The sequence below is a fragment of the Hemiscyllium ocellatum genome, chromosome 21 (assembly GCF_020745735.1).
Source record: "Hemiscyllium ocellatum isolate sHemOce1 chromosome 21, sHemOce1.pat.X.cur, whole genome shotgun sequence".
NCBI lineage: Eukaryota > Metazoa > Chordata > Chondrichthyes > Orectolobiformes > Hemiscylliidae > Hemiscyllium > Hemiscyllium ocellatum.
Window position 1 is genome coordinate 37765848 of NC_083421.1, and position 12320 is coordinate 37778167.

The following is a 12320-nucleotide window of genomic DNA, read 5'->3' on the forward strand; positions in this document are numbered from 1 at the left end:
GTGGTAAATTGAAGAGAGGAGTAACATTGCAACCAGTGGAAGCGTTGAATTGGTTCCAGTAAAAACCACAATTCTATGAATAGTGAGCAGTGAATGGTCTGTAATGGGAGGTTTTTGATTGTATTAAAAAAGTCACCTAGGGAATAGCTTTCCTTTAATTTCAAAAGTTGTCTGCTAATAGCATTTGGTCAGCGTTGCTCTTAGTTCATTTGTTACAGTAGAAGTTTTGAGACTTGAAAACCATGTCATGCAATTCCTTTAAGATAATCACTCTTTGCAAAAGTTATCAGTTTCTACAGGATACTAACAGCAACAATGTGCAAAAAGCAAAGTGTTCAATTATAATGCCAAATTTTAATAATTCTCTTTGCTTTATATTTCTATCTATTTGAAAGAGGTGTCAAAAGACTTTAACAAAATTCGACAGTCAAAAATGTTGACAAACGTATCATTGATTGTCAATTTTCATTCAAATAAAATAGTAGTCATTTATCCAAAATTGATGGTCAGGAAAAGGCTAGCTGGTTTATCAAGTCTATTATCCTCCTCACTATTTCATTTCAGTATTTCACACTAAGTATCGTAATAATCACGCTGCAGTAGTTGGACCAGCATAATTCAGCACTTCTTGGATGCTGCCAACCCAGCCCACCCATCAAGCAGGAAAGATCAACTTTGGCCAACACCTATCTCAGAATGTGCAGCTAATTACCAAACCTGGGCCAATTTCCTCTTTCACCTTCATTTGTGTGCTCCTCTTTCCCTACCTAGTATTTACATCTTTGTGGGATTTACCTGGCATACTGTTGTTAATCAATTCCAGATACCGATCCATCGACTTCAGCACCTTGTAGCCTGCGCAATTAATTACTCCCTTCGGACTTGCTCCTCTGTCATAGGCCTGCACAGAGAGGAGATTGACAATGTTAATAACCAACTATGCCATTTATTTTAAGTACAGAGTAGTCTTAATTCTTTAAAACCAACAATTAAACTCAGTAGGTGATTTACAAAACAAGGTTGACCTTGAAAGAATAGATAAGAAACCATTGCTTTCTCATTTAGCTTTTCCACAGAGCTCTGTTAAGTTGTCATGAAACCACAAAGAGCTCTGCTGTGAACTCCCACCAGCAACAAATAAAATCTGAACAGAAGTAGAAGGCTTTAGCCAATTTAATCATTATGTCTTAAAATCAGGGTAGCCCAACCAAAGGACAAATTAAATGCAACGCTTCATCTCTCTAACATCCCACTTCTTTGAAAATGTTGCCCTACCTACCCACCCATTAAAGTCCAAGCAACTCTGTTCTCTTCATATTTGTTCCTCATTCACTAGTTCCTCCAATTGGAACTTTGTCACCTTGGTAAGTGTACTGTTTTCCCAAATAGTCATTCCTGGTAATTTGTGGTATTTGCCACCTCTATCAGTATGTGGCACAGGACAAAAGTCTAGGTAGTTCACTGCTACCAGTCATCCCTTGTCTTTGCCAATCTAGTGATTAGTGCAGAGGGTACAACATAACCATACTGTTATCAAAAAAGTCTCTGTAGATGTTATATCAGGTCTAAAGCACTGGATTACAACTGAGCAGTGTTTCTTCTAACATCATGCCATGCTTCAAGTGATCCCAGACATGATGGACTATGTGTCCATTATAACTCTGGTCAAATGCCATGAGACAATGATGTCATGAGCATGTCAACAATATACTGACATATTAATCTCGAAACACAAGCAGAAGCAGTGTATTTGGAATTCATCTCAAAAGCATGATAAAATTGATTGCCCATTAATCCATATCATAGACGAGGGGAAAGCCAGGATGTCTAACATGCGTAAACCATATTTCTATTCTAACACCTCCACCAAAACAAAGGGAGGAATGCTCATAAACAAAATAGATTACATTGCATGAAATAGTTTTTCTTACTTTTCAGACGGATCCGTTCTATATAGTTATTTTTCAACAATTAAACAAATTATAGAAATGTCCATATTGAATTTCGCAAGAAAACCACTGAACATAAAATATTTCTCTTGTTAAAAAGTTGAACATGCCACAGATGTCAAAGGCCATGAATCAGGACTCCATCAAATAGTTTTTAATTTCAAATGTTATTTAATCAAATGATTGAAGTTCCACTTCACATTTATGTAAATACATCCATCAAACCAGAGTGGATATTGCAAGACTCCCAGCAAGAATGAGAGGTCTATCATAGTCATTTTTTAATCCAAGGATAGAATTGACCAATTGGCAGATAGAGTTGTGTGTTGGGTTCTCATCTCCTTGGTCAGCAAAAGGTACAAAATTCAAACGTTTGTCTAGTATCATTAATAAACACCCATCAGCGGCGAGTGAAAGAATGACAAGAATGGTTAAAAAGGTAGTTCGAATGTAAAATCTACATGCATTTGGATGATTTTCAAATATTAATATGTGTGGGATACACTGCCTGGCTTGGAGCCTCTTCAGCAAGCTGATTAGGTATCGACTTCAAAAAAGTACAGTGACAGAAAGAGACAAAGTATGGGAGGGAAGGGGGAAAGACCATCAACTCTCATAACAGAGGTGGTAAATGGTTTCAACATACTGCAGACTGCACATCAAACAAACCAAGAATTGCCTGGATGGATACCCTTAGGGTAAGGCAATTAAGGGGCACAAAATCTAAATCGATACGGAAACAGCTTTAAAAAAAAACAGTTAAAGAAACAACAGTGAAAGAAAGGTTCAGGAGCTGGAACAAAGTGGGTAGAATTTATTTCGGAGACTGAGTGTGACAGTGGATGGAAAAGCAGGAATTTTTAGGTAGTGGGTTGTGTTTTCCTATGCGATTATATTCTCTGCAGCTCAGTACATATCTGTTGAGTGCGAGGTATGGAAAAGCACAGCAGGTCAGGCAGCATCCGAGGAGCTGGAAAATCAATGTTGTTTCGGGCAAAAGACCTTGTGTGCCTGTGTAGAACGCCAAATATTATAGACAAGCAGAAAGTTATGCAGCCCTCTGAAACCTGAAGGTTCCAGACATCTGGGTGCCATATTTACAAAGGCATCTGGATAGGACTTCATTTCATACAATCTAGGAGCACTCAACCTTAGTTCAGTCTCTCCACTCATCTCTGGAGATGGAGGGGACCACAAAAGAGTTGTGCCACATCCTTTAACAATCCTTCACGTAGGCTGTCCCAGCAAGAAAAGAAGCTCTTTTCCCCATGGATAGCCATAAGAGGCCATTCTGATTGGCAAAAGGCAGCCTGGACAGAGGTGGCTGCCAGGATATTACTTAAGGGTACCTCAAGGTGACAAATGGTCTGCATGCTGTCCACTAATGCTTCACGCTTTAATACAAATGAGTTTGCATTGTAAGATTATGAATGCAGAGAGATGTCGCTGGAGGTTAGGCACTAGGGGGTGTCTCCATTGGATGCCTCATGTCTACAACCAATATCTACACGTTGTTACAGTGACCAATGGAGCAAGCACTAAAACAGTACTATCACTCTCATCTGCCAGTTTTCACACTAAACATAAAAAGGAGCTATAACACTCAGCAACTCATGCATCACCAGATCAGTAGCCTTTCAGGTCAACTAAGAGAATGTACAGATCTGATATCCCATGAAAACCTTTGGTGAAAAGCTGAGAATGTATCACAAAACGGCCTTTTGAGTAGAGATCCCTTGTGAGTACAGCCTTGCTTCCTTGCCCTAGTCAGTTTTGCTGGTGCTAGCCTTGCTTGGGTAGACTCATTAGCCCAATTAGGCTTCAATCCTACAAGTGCAAGTGCTCAAGAACAAACCAGGCTGCATATGACTAGCTTCTGATGAGGTGATCAATGTGGAAAGATTTCAGCCCTAACACCAAGTGCTTGGTTATGAGGAAGCCAAGTAATCGGAGCAGTTGGAAGAAGAAGTCTACTTTGGTTTATGTACATGGGTTCATGAACACAAAGTTGCCTGTTTATGGCGAAGAATACTACACCAATGGGCTGGGGTACTAGTAAATATTCATGATATGCTTATGAATATAAAACATGATTATGAAAAGCCAGGAAAGCAGCAATACCAAACTGAATTTGTGTTTCCTACACAATGAAAATTTCCCCTGCCCACCCTTCTGAAAGCTCTGAGCAATCATGGAAAATTCTATCCAGTGTGTTAAAAGCGAATCGATTAAAATATATTGTTGAACTGAGAGGAAAAAAAATTCCACCACTCCTACTGCAGAGCAAATCCCGACAAAAGAGATGAGAATAATGCATCAAAGTACTGTTCTGGTTACTGCAAGGAGTAGGAGAACAGAGGAAATTTCACAATTTTCAATACCTGATTTATGAAATGGTTTTGGGGGAAAATGAGCCTTGCGGTCATGTGCCTGGTCTAGTAACCCAGAAGGCTGGATTAATAACCTTACACCCAAGTTCAAATCCCACCACAGCAGGTTCAAGTACACTGAAGAGGAGATTATGTGCACAGAAATGAAATTCTTGATTGGAGTAATGCAATGTTGAAGCAGTTATTAAAACAATCAAAATGCCACTTGTGACCTGTGGTTGCTGTTAAATCATTTGATAATCCAAAAAAATTAACATTTAACTTTTTGCTTGGGTTTATCTTGAAGGGACAGAAACTGAAATAAACCATACAGTCCCACAAGTCAATTTTGCGAAGTTGAAGGACTCATTGACGACAGTAGAAGCTGCAGAATGGAGTGTACATCAGTTCAATAGGCTGAGGTCTATTGCTAAAATAGCCCTCCTGAAGAAGGGCTCATGCCCGAAATGTCGACTCTCCTGCTCCTTGGATGCTGCCTGATCTGCTGTGCTTTTCCAGCAACACATTTTCAGCTGAGGTCTATTGGTCACCTGCACATTTTGTGCATTGGGAAGACTTGATGTGAGATTTGAATGATGACCTATCACTTCTCAGGCCACCTGTTCGCCCCATATTTAAGGAACCTTTTTAACTTTGGTTCTGGATCTCTCATATCATGTGTATTTATCAGTACTTGAAGCTTAAAAAAAAACCCCATTTGCCATGGGTGGAGTTTAGCTGTTTATCCAAGACATTTAGTCATCTGAAATTATTGGATTTACTTAGTACTTTTCACAAGTATAGACACTCCCAAAAGGTTACAAAGTATCTTTGTGCCTTATTCCTCAGACTGAAACATATTTGACTTGTGCAGCATAATTAAAGTTAAAAATCAATGTCACAAAGAATAGGCAATAACATCTGTCCATTTTTAATAAAGAAATTACTTGTTAACCCCAACCTATGTGTGCTAGCTACAATATCAATGTTTTTCTTAAGCTCTCTCTTCAAGGATCTACAAAGTGGCCCAAAATGTCACCACATTTCAACAATGAGAACAAATGAACAGGTGAATAATGGAGTAATGGATGTTATTACATACCTCTGGAAGGGCTTTTGTGGTGGTAGTGATCCTTTGAGCCAGGAGAACTGCATTCAAGCTCCACCTGCTCCAGAGGTATGTAATAACATCTCTGAACAGGTTGATTAAAAACTAAATAGAACTAGAATTTGGCAAATGGCAACAAATTCAAATTAATAAATTGGCAACAGAGCCTGTCAAACCTTTCAGCTTTATTTTCATAGTTTGTTGGTGTTATCTTTTTATAAAAAAAAATGCTGCACTTTATCGCTTCATCTGTTGTAGGTGTAATGCAACTCCCATAGAAGACAAATGTGAGATGCTGCATTTTGGAAAGGCAAATCAGGGCAGGACAAGGTTCTGGGAGTGTTACTGAACAAGGAGACCTTGAAGGAGTGCAGGTTCATAGTTCCTTGAAACTGGAGTCCCAGGTAGACAGAATATTGAAGATGATATTTGGTATGTTTGCCTTCACTGGTTAGTGCATTGAGTATTGGAGTTGGGAGGTCATGTTGCAGTTGTACAGGACATAGGTTAGGCCATTATTGAAATACTGCATGCAATTCTTGTCTCCCTCCTATAGGAAGGATGTTGTGAAACTTGAAAGGGTTCTGAAAAAATTTACAAGAACATTTGAGCTACAGAGAGGGGCTAGTAGGCTGGAGCTGTTTTCCCTGCAGAGTCGGAGGCTGAGGGGTGATCTTATAGAGGCTTATACGATCATGAGGGACATGAATAGGGTAAATGGACAAGGTCTTTTCCCCAGAGTATGGGGAGGGGAATAAGAAAAAGTCCAAAACCAGAGGGCATACATTTAAGATGAGGAGGGAAAAGATTTAAAAGACACCTCGGGAGCGTGTAGGAATGAGCTACCATAGGATGTGGTGGAGGCTGGTACAAAAACAAATTAAAAGACTATTTGGATGTGTGTATGAATAGGGAGGGCTTTAGAGGGATATGAATCAAATGGGGGCAAATGGGACTAGATTAATTTGGTTTGCATGGATGAGTTGGACTGCCGGACATCACAATGACTCTGACACAGGTGACCCTGTGCTAGATCTGCTGCATAAAATGAAGCAGGAGAGCACAACCTATTGAGAAATATTGATAATAAGGAACAATTAGAAAGACCAAACTCTTATCATGGAGTTCAGTTACTAATACTAGTGAAAGCGACTCATTAAGTGGTTTATACGTTCAACAGGTTGTGACAACTCACTGACAGGTGGGACCTGAACCTAGCCCTTCTAACCCAGAGGTAAGAATGTACAACAAAACCTCCTGAAATACATTGGCTAATGAGCCAATCAAGTGGCTTATACATATGTACAGATTAATGACAATTTGCAAATGATTCCAGTGTTGGTTATTAGTTACCACCATTACATGTTTAAATTCAGCTATTTTTTGGCCACTTTCCTGGGAACACCATTTGAGATGGCTATCATTAAAATACATTGTGGTTCCTTGCTGTAGATTTATAATGGATCCTTTGAGTGCCAGAATTTACAAAGCACAGTTATTTATATTTCCAAATGCATTGTTATTAATAGAGGGATAATATTTTCATAGAGGGATATTTTCAGTTACCGTACATTTCTATATATGGGTGAGAGCATTGCGTCGGGCACAACAATGAGAGAAGTGGGACATTACTGTCGACAGGTAGCCCTGACTATCCGAAAGTGGAGCGTTCCCCAGAAACTTTTCGCAAGCCGAAAATACTTGAATCCATCAATTATGGTCCAAAATAAGTGTCCCCTCAGTTGCCAGTGTTGAAATCCAGTTCCCTGATCAAGGAACTGATCAATTTCACTTTAAAACTGATCTTCAAAGTTTGGGAGAAGATTTGTAGCTCGGGTGCTCATTGTTGTGGTTCTGTTCACTGAGCTGGGAATTTGTATTGTTTCGTCCCATCTAGCTGACATCCTCAGTGCTTGGGAGCCTCCTGTGAAGTGCTCCTGTGATGTTTTCTCCGGCATTTATAGTGATTGGTATCTGCCGCTTCCGGTTGTCAGTTCCAGCTGTCCGCTGCAGTGGCCGGTACATTGGGTCCAGGTCGATGTGCTTATTGATTGAATCTGTGGATGAGTGCCAGGCTTCTAGGAATTCCTTGGCTGTTCTCTGTTTGGCTTGTCCTATAATAATAGTGTTGTCCCAGTCGAACTCATGTTGCTTGTCATCTGAGTGTGTGGCTACTAAGGATAGCTGGTCGTGTCGTTTCGTGGCTAGTTGGTGTTCATGGATGCGGATCATTAGCTGTCTTCCTGTTTGTCCTATGTAGTGTTTTATGCAGTCCTTGCATGAGATTTTGTACACTACATTGGCTTTGCTCATGTTGGGTATCGGGTCCTTTGTCCTGGTGAATTGTTGTCTGAGAGTGGCTGTTGGTTTGTGTGCTGTTATGAGTCCTAGTGGTCGCAGTAGTCTGGCTGTCAGTTCAGAAATGTTTTTGATGTATGGTAACGTGGCTAGTCCTTTGGGTTGTGCCATGTTCTCATTCTGTTGTCTTTCCCTTAGGCATCTGCTGATGAAATTGCGCGGGTATCTGTTTTTGGCGAATACATTGTATAGGTGTTCTTCTTCCTCTTTTTGCAGTTCTGGTGTACTGCAGTGTGTTGTGGCCCTTTTGAATAGTGTCTTGATGCAACTTCTTGTGTGTGTGTTGGGGTGGTTGCTTTCGTAGTTTAGGACTTGGTTTGTGCGCGTGGCTTTCCTGTATACCTTTGTGGTGAATTCTCCGTTTGGTGTTCTTTGTACCTTCACATCTAGGAATGGGAGCTGGTTGTCCTTTTCTTCCTCTCTAGTGAATCGGATTCCTGTGAGTGTTGCTTTGATGATCCGGTGTGTGTTCTCTATTTCTGTGTTTTTAATGATTACAAAGGTGTCATCTACATATCTGACCCAGAGTGTGGGTTGAATTTGCGGTAAGACTGTTTGTTCTAACCTTTGCATTACTGCTTCTGCTATGAGTCCAGAGATGGGTGAGCCTATGGGTGTACCGTTGATTTGTTCATATATTTGGTTGTTGAATGTGAAGTGTGTTGTCAGGCACAGGTCCAGTAGTTTGAGTATGCAGTCTTTGTTGATAGGTTCCCCGTCTTATTGTCTGTTCTGTATGTCCAGCAGGTTAGCTATTGTTTCTCTGGCTAGGGTTTTGTCGATAGAGGTGAACAGTGCCGTTACATCGAATTAGACCATAGTTTCTTCCTTGTCTATGTGTATATTTCTGATGATGTTCAACAATTCCTGTGTTGACTGTGTAGTGTGTCTGGATCCGCTGATCAGGTGTTTCAGTTCCTGCTGTAGTTCTTTAGCCAGTTTGTGTGATGGTGTCCCTGGTAGTGATACTATGGGTCTGAGTGGGATGTCTGATTTGTGCACGTTAGGTAGTCCATAGAATCTGGGAGTGGTGTTGCTTTCAGGTTTCATTCTTTGTAGGTCAAACCTGGTTATCTGTCCGTTTTTTGTAGGTTCCTCTGTATCGTTTATGCTGTTGGTGAGCTATGGGGTAGGGTCAAACTCCCTCTTTCGGTAGATGCTGGTATCTGCAAGTAGTTGTTGCGCTTTTTCGATGTAGTCAGGATGACCGTCATTCTGCCTTTGTCTGCTGGCAGTATGATTATGTTCTTATCATTTTTTAGTGATTTTACTGCTTCCCTCTCCTTGGTGTTGAGGTTAGGTGTTTGTCTTTTCCTTGTTATCAGAGATACGATACTTTGTCTCACTGTTTGTTGTATCTCTTCTGTCAGTCCATTCTGAGTGTGCATTCTAGTGCTGCTAGGAAGTCTGCTGTCTTGGTGTCCCTGTGGTTGTAGTTGAGTCCCTTGGCCAGTATTGTTCTTTCAGTGCTTGCGAGCTGTCTGTGGGAGAGGTTTATAACCCAGAAGTGTGCTGTCGCGTCCTCTCTGTTGTGTGTTAGTTTGGCCATTTTTTCTTTTAGTGCCTTTTTTTGCAGTGTGTGGTCCTGTTCTGTACTATAGTGATGGCCTGTTGTATGGTCCGGGTCCATTCCCGATTGGTGGTTTTCGAAATTAACGATTTTTGGTGCGCAATTTCTTGTCTGTATTTGTGAAGTTTGTTGTGTGCGTCTGTAATCATTACCTGGATCATCCTGAATCCGTTCTGTCTGGACGTGTCCCTGGCATGTGGGTTGACAACTGGTGGTCTGTATCTGACATGGTGGAAAGATTCGATTCTTTCGGCATTCGTGCAGGAACCACTCTCAGACAACAACTCACCAGGACGAAGGACCCGATACCCAGCATGAGTAAAACCAATGTAGTGTACAAAATCCCATGCAAGGACTGCACAAAACATTACATAGGACAAACAGGAAGACAGCTAACGATCCGCATCCATGAACACCAACTAGCCACGAAACGACATGACCAGCTATCCTTAGTAGCCACACACTCAGATGACAAGCAACATGAGTTCGACAGGGACAACACTACTATTATAGGACAAGCCAAACAGAGAAGAGAGGTATGGCATTCATCCACAGATTCAATCAATAAGCACATCGACCTGGACCCAATATACCGGCCACTGCAGCAGACAGCTGGAACTGACAACCGGAAGCGGAAGATACAAATCACTATAAACGCCGGAGGAAAGATCACAGAAGCACTTCACAGGAGGCTCCCAAGCACTGAGGAGGTCACCTGGACAGGGGACGAAACGTCTGCAACACAAATTAAAATGGTCTGTCCATTACTTACTATCCCACAAATAATTGGAGTCTTAGATGCTTGTGTTCAACATATAGCAGGTTGGTTAGAATATGAAAGACATCCAGCATATGGTATGAAAGTGTAATCAATTTTCACCCTTTAACCCAACCATAGCTACACAGTTTGAAAGTGTACACAGAACAACCTTGATTATTCAAACGAGACGAGCAGGGAGTATTTTGTTTGGTAAGAGAGTTCGGATAACAGATTGTTCAGATAATGGATAGTGTTTTATGGGACCTTGAAATCTTGTTTGGATAATCTGAAATTTGGATAATTGATGTTCAGATAATCAAGGCTGTTCTGTAGTTGTCAAATTTGGCATAGTATTTGGGAGGTTCACTGGATCCAGAACAATGCTTTTTGAAGAGCAGTAAATTAATTAATCATCTTTTTATTATTTGTGATACACTGATTCTCAGGTGGTCATACACACAGTAAAAACATACCATTTTGCCATCGTAAAATGCCACATCATAGTCATCACGTACAACGAAGTATCTGTTCTTCCACTTCCTGTTTACTTCCATATACTGGTAAAGGTTGCCAGAGAAGATAACTCTATCCTTTAATGGGGCCTGCAGGAAATTATAAATAAAAGAGATGAATTAGTCATATTCTTTATTCATCTACAAACTACTTTTATCTTCATTGCTTAACCACTCAATGAAATGGCTTTAAACAGAACTTATCAATAAGTTTATAGAATGTACCAAGATTAGATATGGCAGACATTTAATTACATTCCACATTATAATAATAGGGTTTTTATTTAACATAATATTGACTACCTTTATGACAGGATTGTATGCACACAATTCAAATACAGCCTTATGATAAAAAGCAATGTTTCAGATTGAAAACTTTGAGCATCTTAGAATTGGAGATTTTGAATATCATTGCTGAAAACCAGAGTTACTAATTGACAGTTTATATTCCTACTAATTTGTAGTAAATTTAGAACTGGAAAACTTTACTTCCAGCTCTGCAGAGGTGCTGGTGGAAAGCAAATTAAGAACAATGGAAGGTCATTTACAACATAGAAGAATCTGTACCGAAGCAAAACTAAAAAAAAACTCTTGGTCCTGTGGCTATGACAAGCTAATGTAAAGACCAATAGCAGTCATACCAACCAGCAGTTAGCTTCCTAAAGTCACACTGGGCAATTGCTCTGAAAGACATCTAAAAAGATCACAGAATTTCATTGGGCTTGTGGATTTCAGAGCTGTGCACATGCACAAGATTTGCAGCAAAACATATGCATGTATTCTGCAAATATATCAGTTTCAGCGGTACATTATATAGCTCAGTAATGTTACAAATCACCAGTTTGGCTAGGTGTGGATCGCATGCTCAGTGCTATTTGGTGGCAGACAGTTAAGGAGATGTAACATTATACAGTGGAGGGAAATTATTATTTGAAGACGCACGACGTGATTTTGTCTGAAAATATCCAACTGTTGCAAGCTATTAAAAGTAAACGTTCTGATATTATCATTCGAAAAAGAAGTTTCTTTAAGGCAGCACTGAACTTACTTAAATCATCTTGGCAGTGAAAGGTGTCGACCACTGCATACAAAGAATGGCAAGTCACTAAGATTATTGGATTCTTAAGGTAAGCGACAAATCAGAAACTCAATTTGCTCAGTGTACAAGCACAACTTCATCCCATTTCATCACAGTAAGGTAAAAGTTCCTTCTCTCTGTTGGTGGCAATTGTAGGCTTGCTTGCTGATTTCAACTTGCAGTGTGGGATCTTTTGGTTATAGAAAAGTTCAATCAAATTTGATTCTGCATATGCACTTTTATTTTCAGAGTTCAAAGGAATCCCTTTCAGAATGAGCTCCAGAAGTCAGGATTACAGTAACCTCAAAACTCTGAAAAATGAAACATGTCAAAAAGTAAAACATTACAGCTAACCCACCACCACTGGAAATAAACTTTGAAACTTCAATACTCTCATCCCACTTTCACAAAATTCTGGACCCACTTTTGCACAAAAGTTTAAGTTGTGTGAACTTGATTATCTCACTTTCCTCCTTTAAGGCATATTTTAAAATCTCTCTGGATAACATTTGAGTTGTATGGCCTAAGATCTGCCTATGTGGCTCAACAATGCTATTTACAATGCTCCTGGGAAGCACATCAGAACTTATACTGCGCTTTTTAAAAAGTGCAATAA

At 40.0% G+C, this 12320-nt stretch overlaps 1 protein-coding gene across 1 annotated transcript in view; it reads right to left on the reverse strand.

Annotated features, from left to right (window-relative positions):
* Nucleotides 1–12320, reverse strand: part of LOC132825826 (protein Niban 2-like) — a 188263-nt gene that overhangs the window by 71839 nt on the left and 104104 nt on the right. The window contains exons 3-4 of the mRNA XM_060841342.1: nucleotides 10588–10716; nucleotides 796–901 (exon numbers count right to left, since the gene is read on the reverse strand). Coding sequence (XP_060697325.1) covers nucleotides 796–901; nucleotides 10588–10716 — 235 coding nt within the window. The remainder of the gene's footprint in view (nucleotides 1–795; nucleotides 902–10587; nucleotides 10717–12320) is intronic.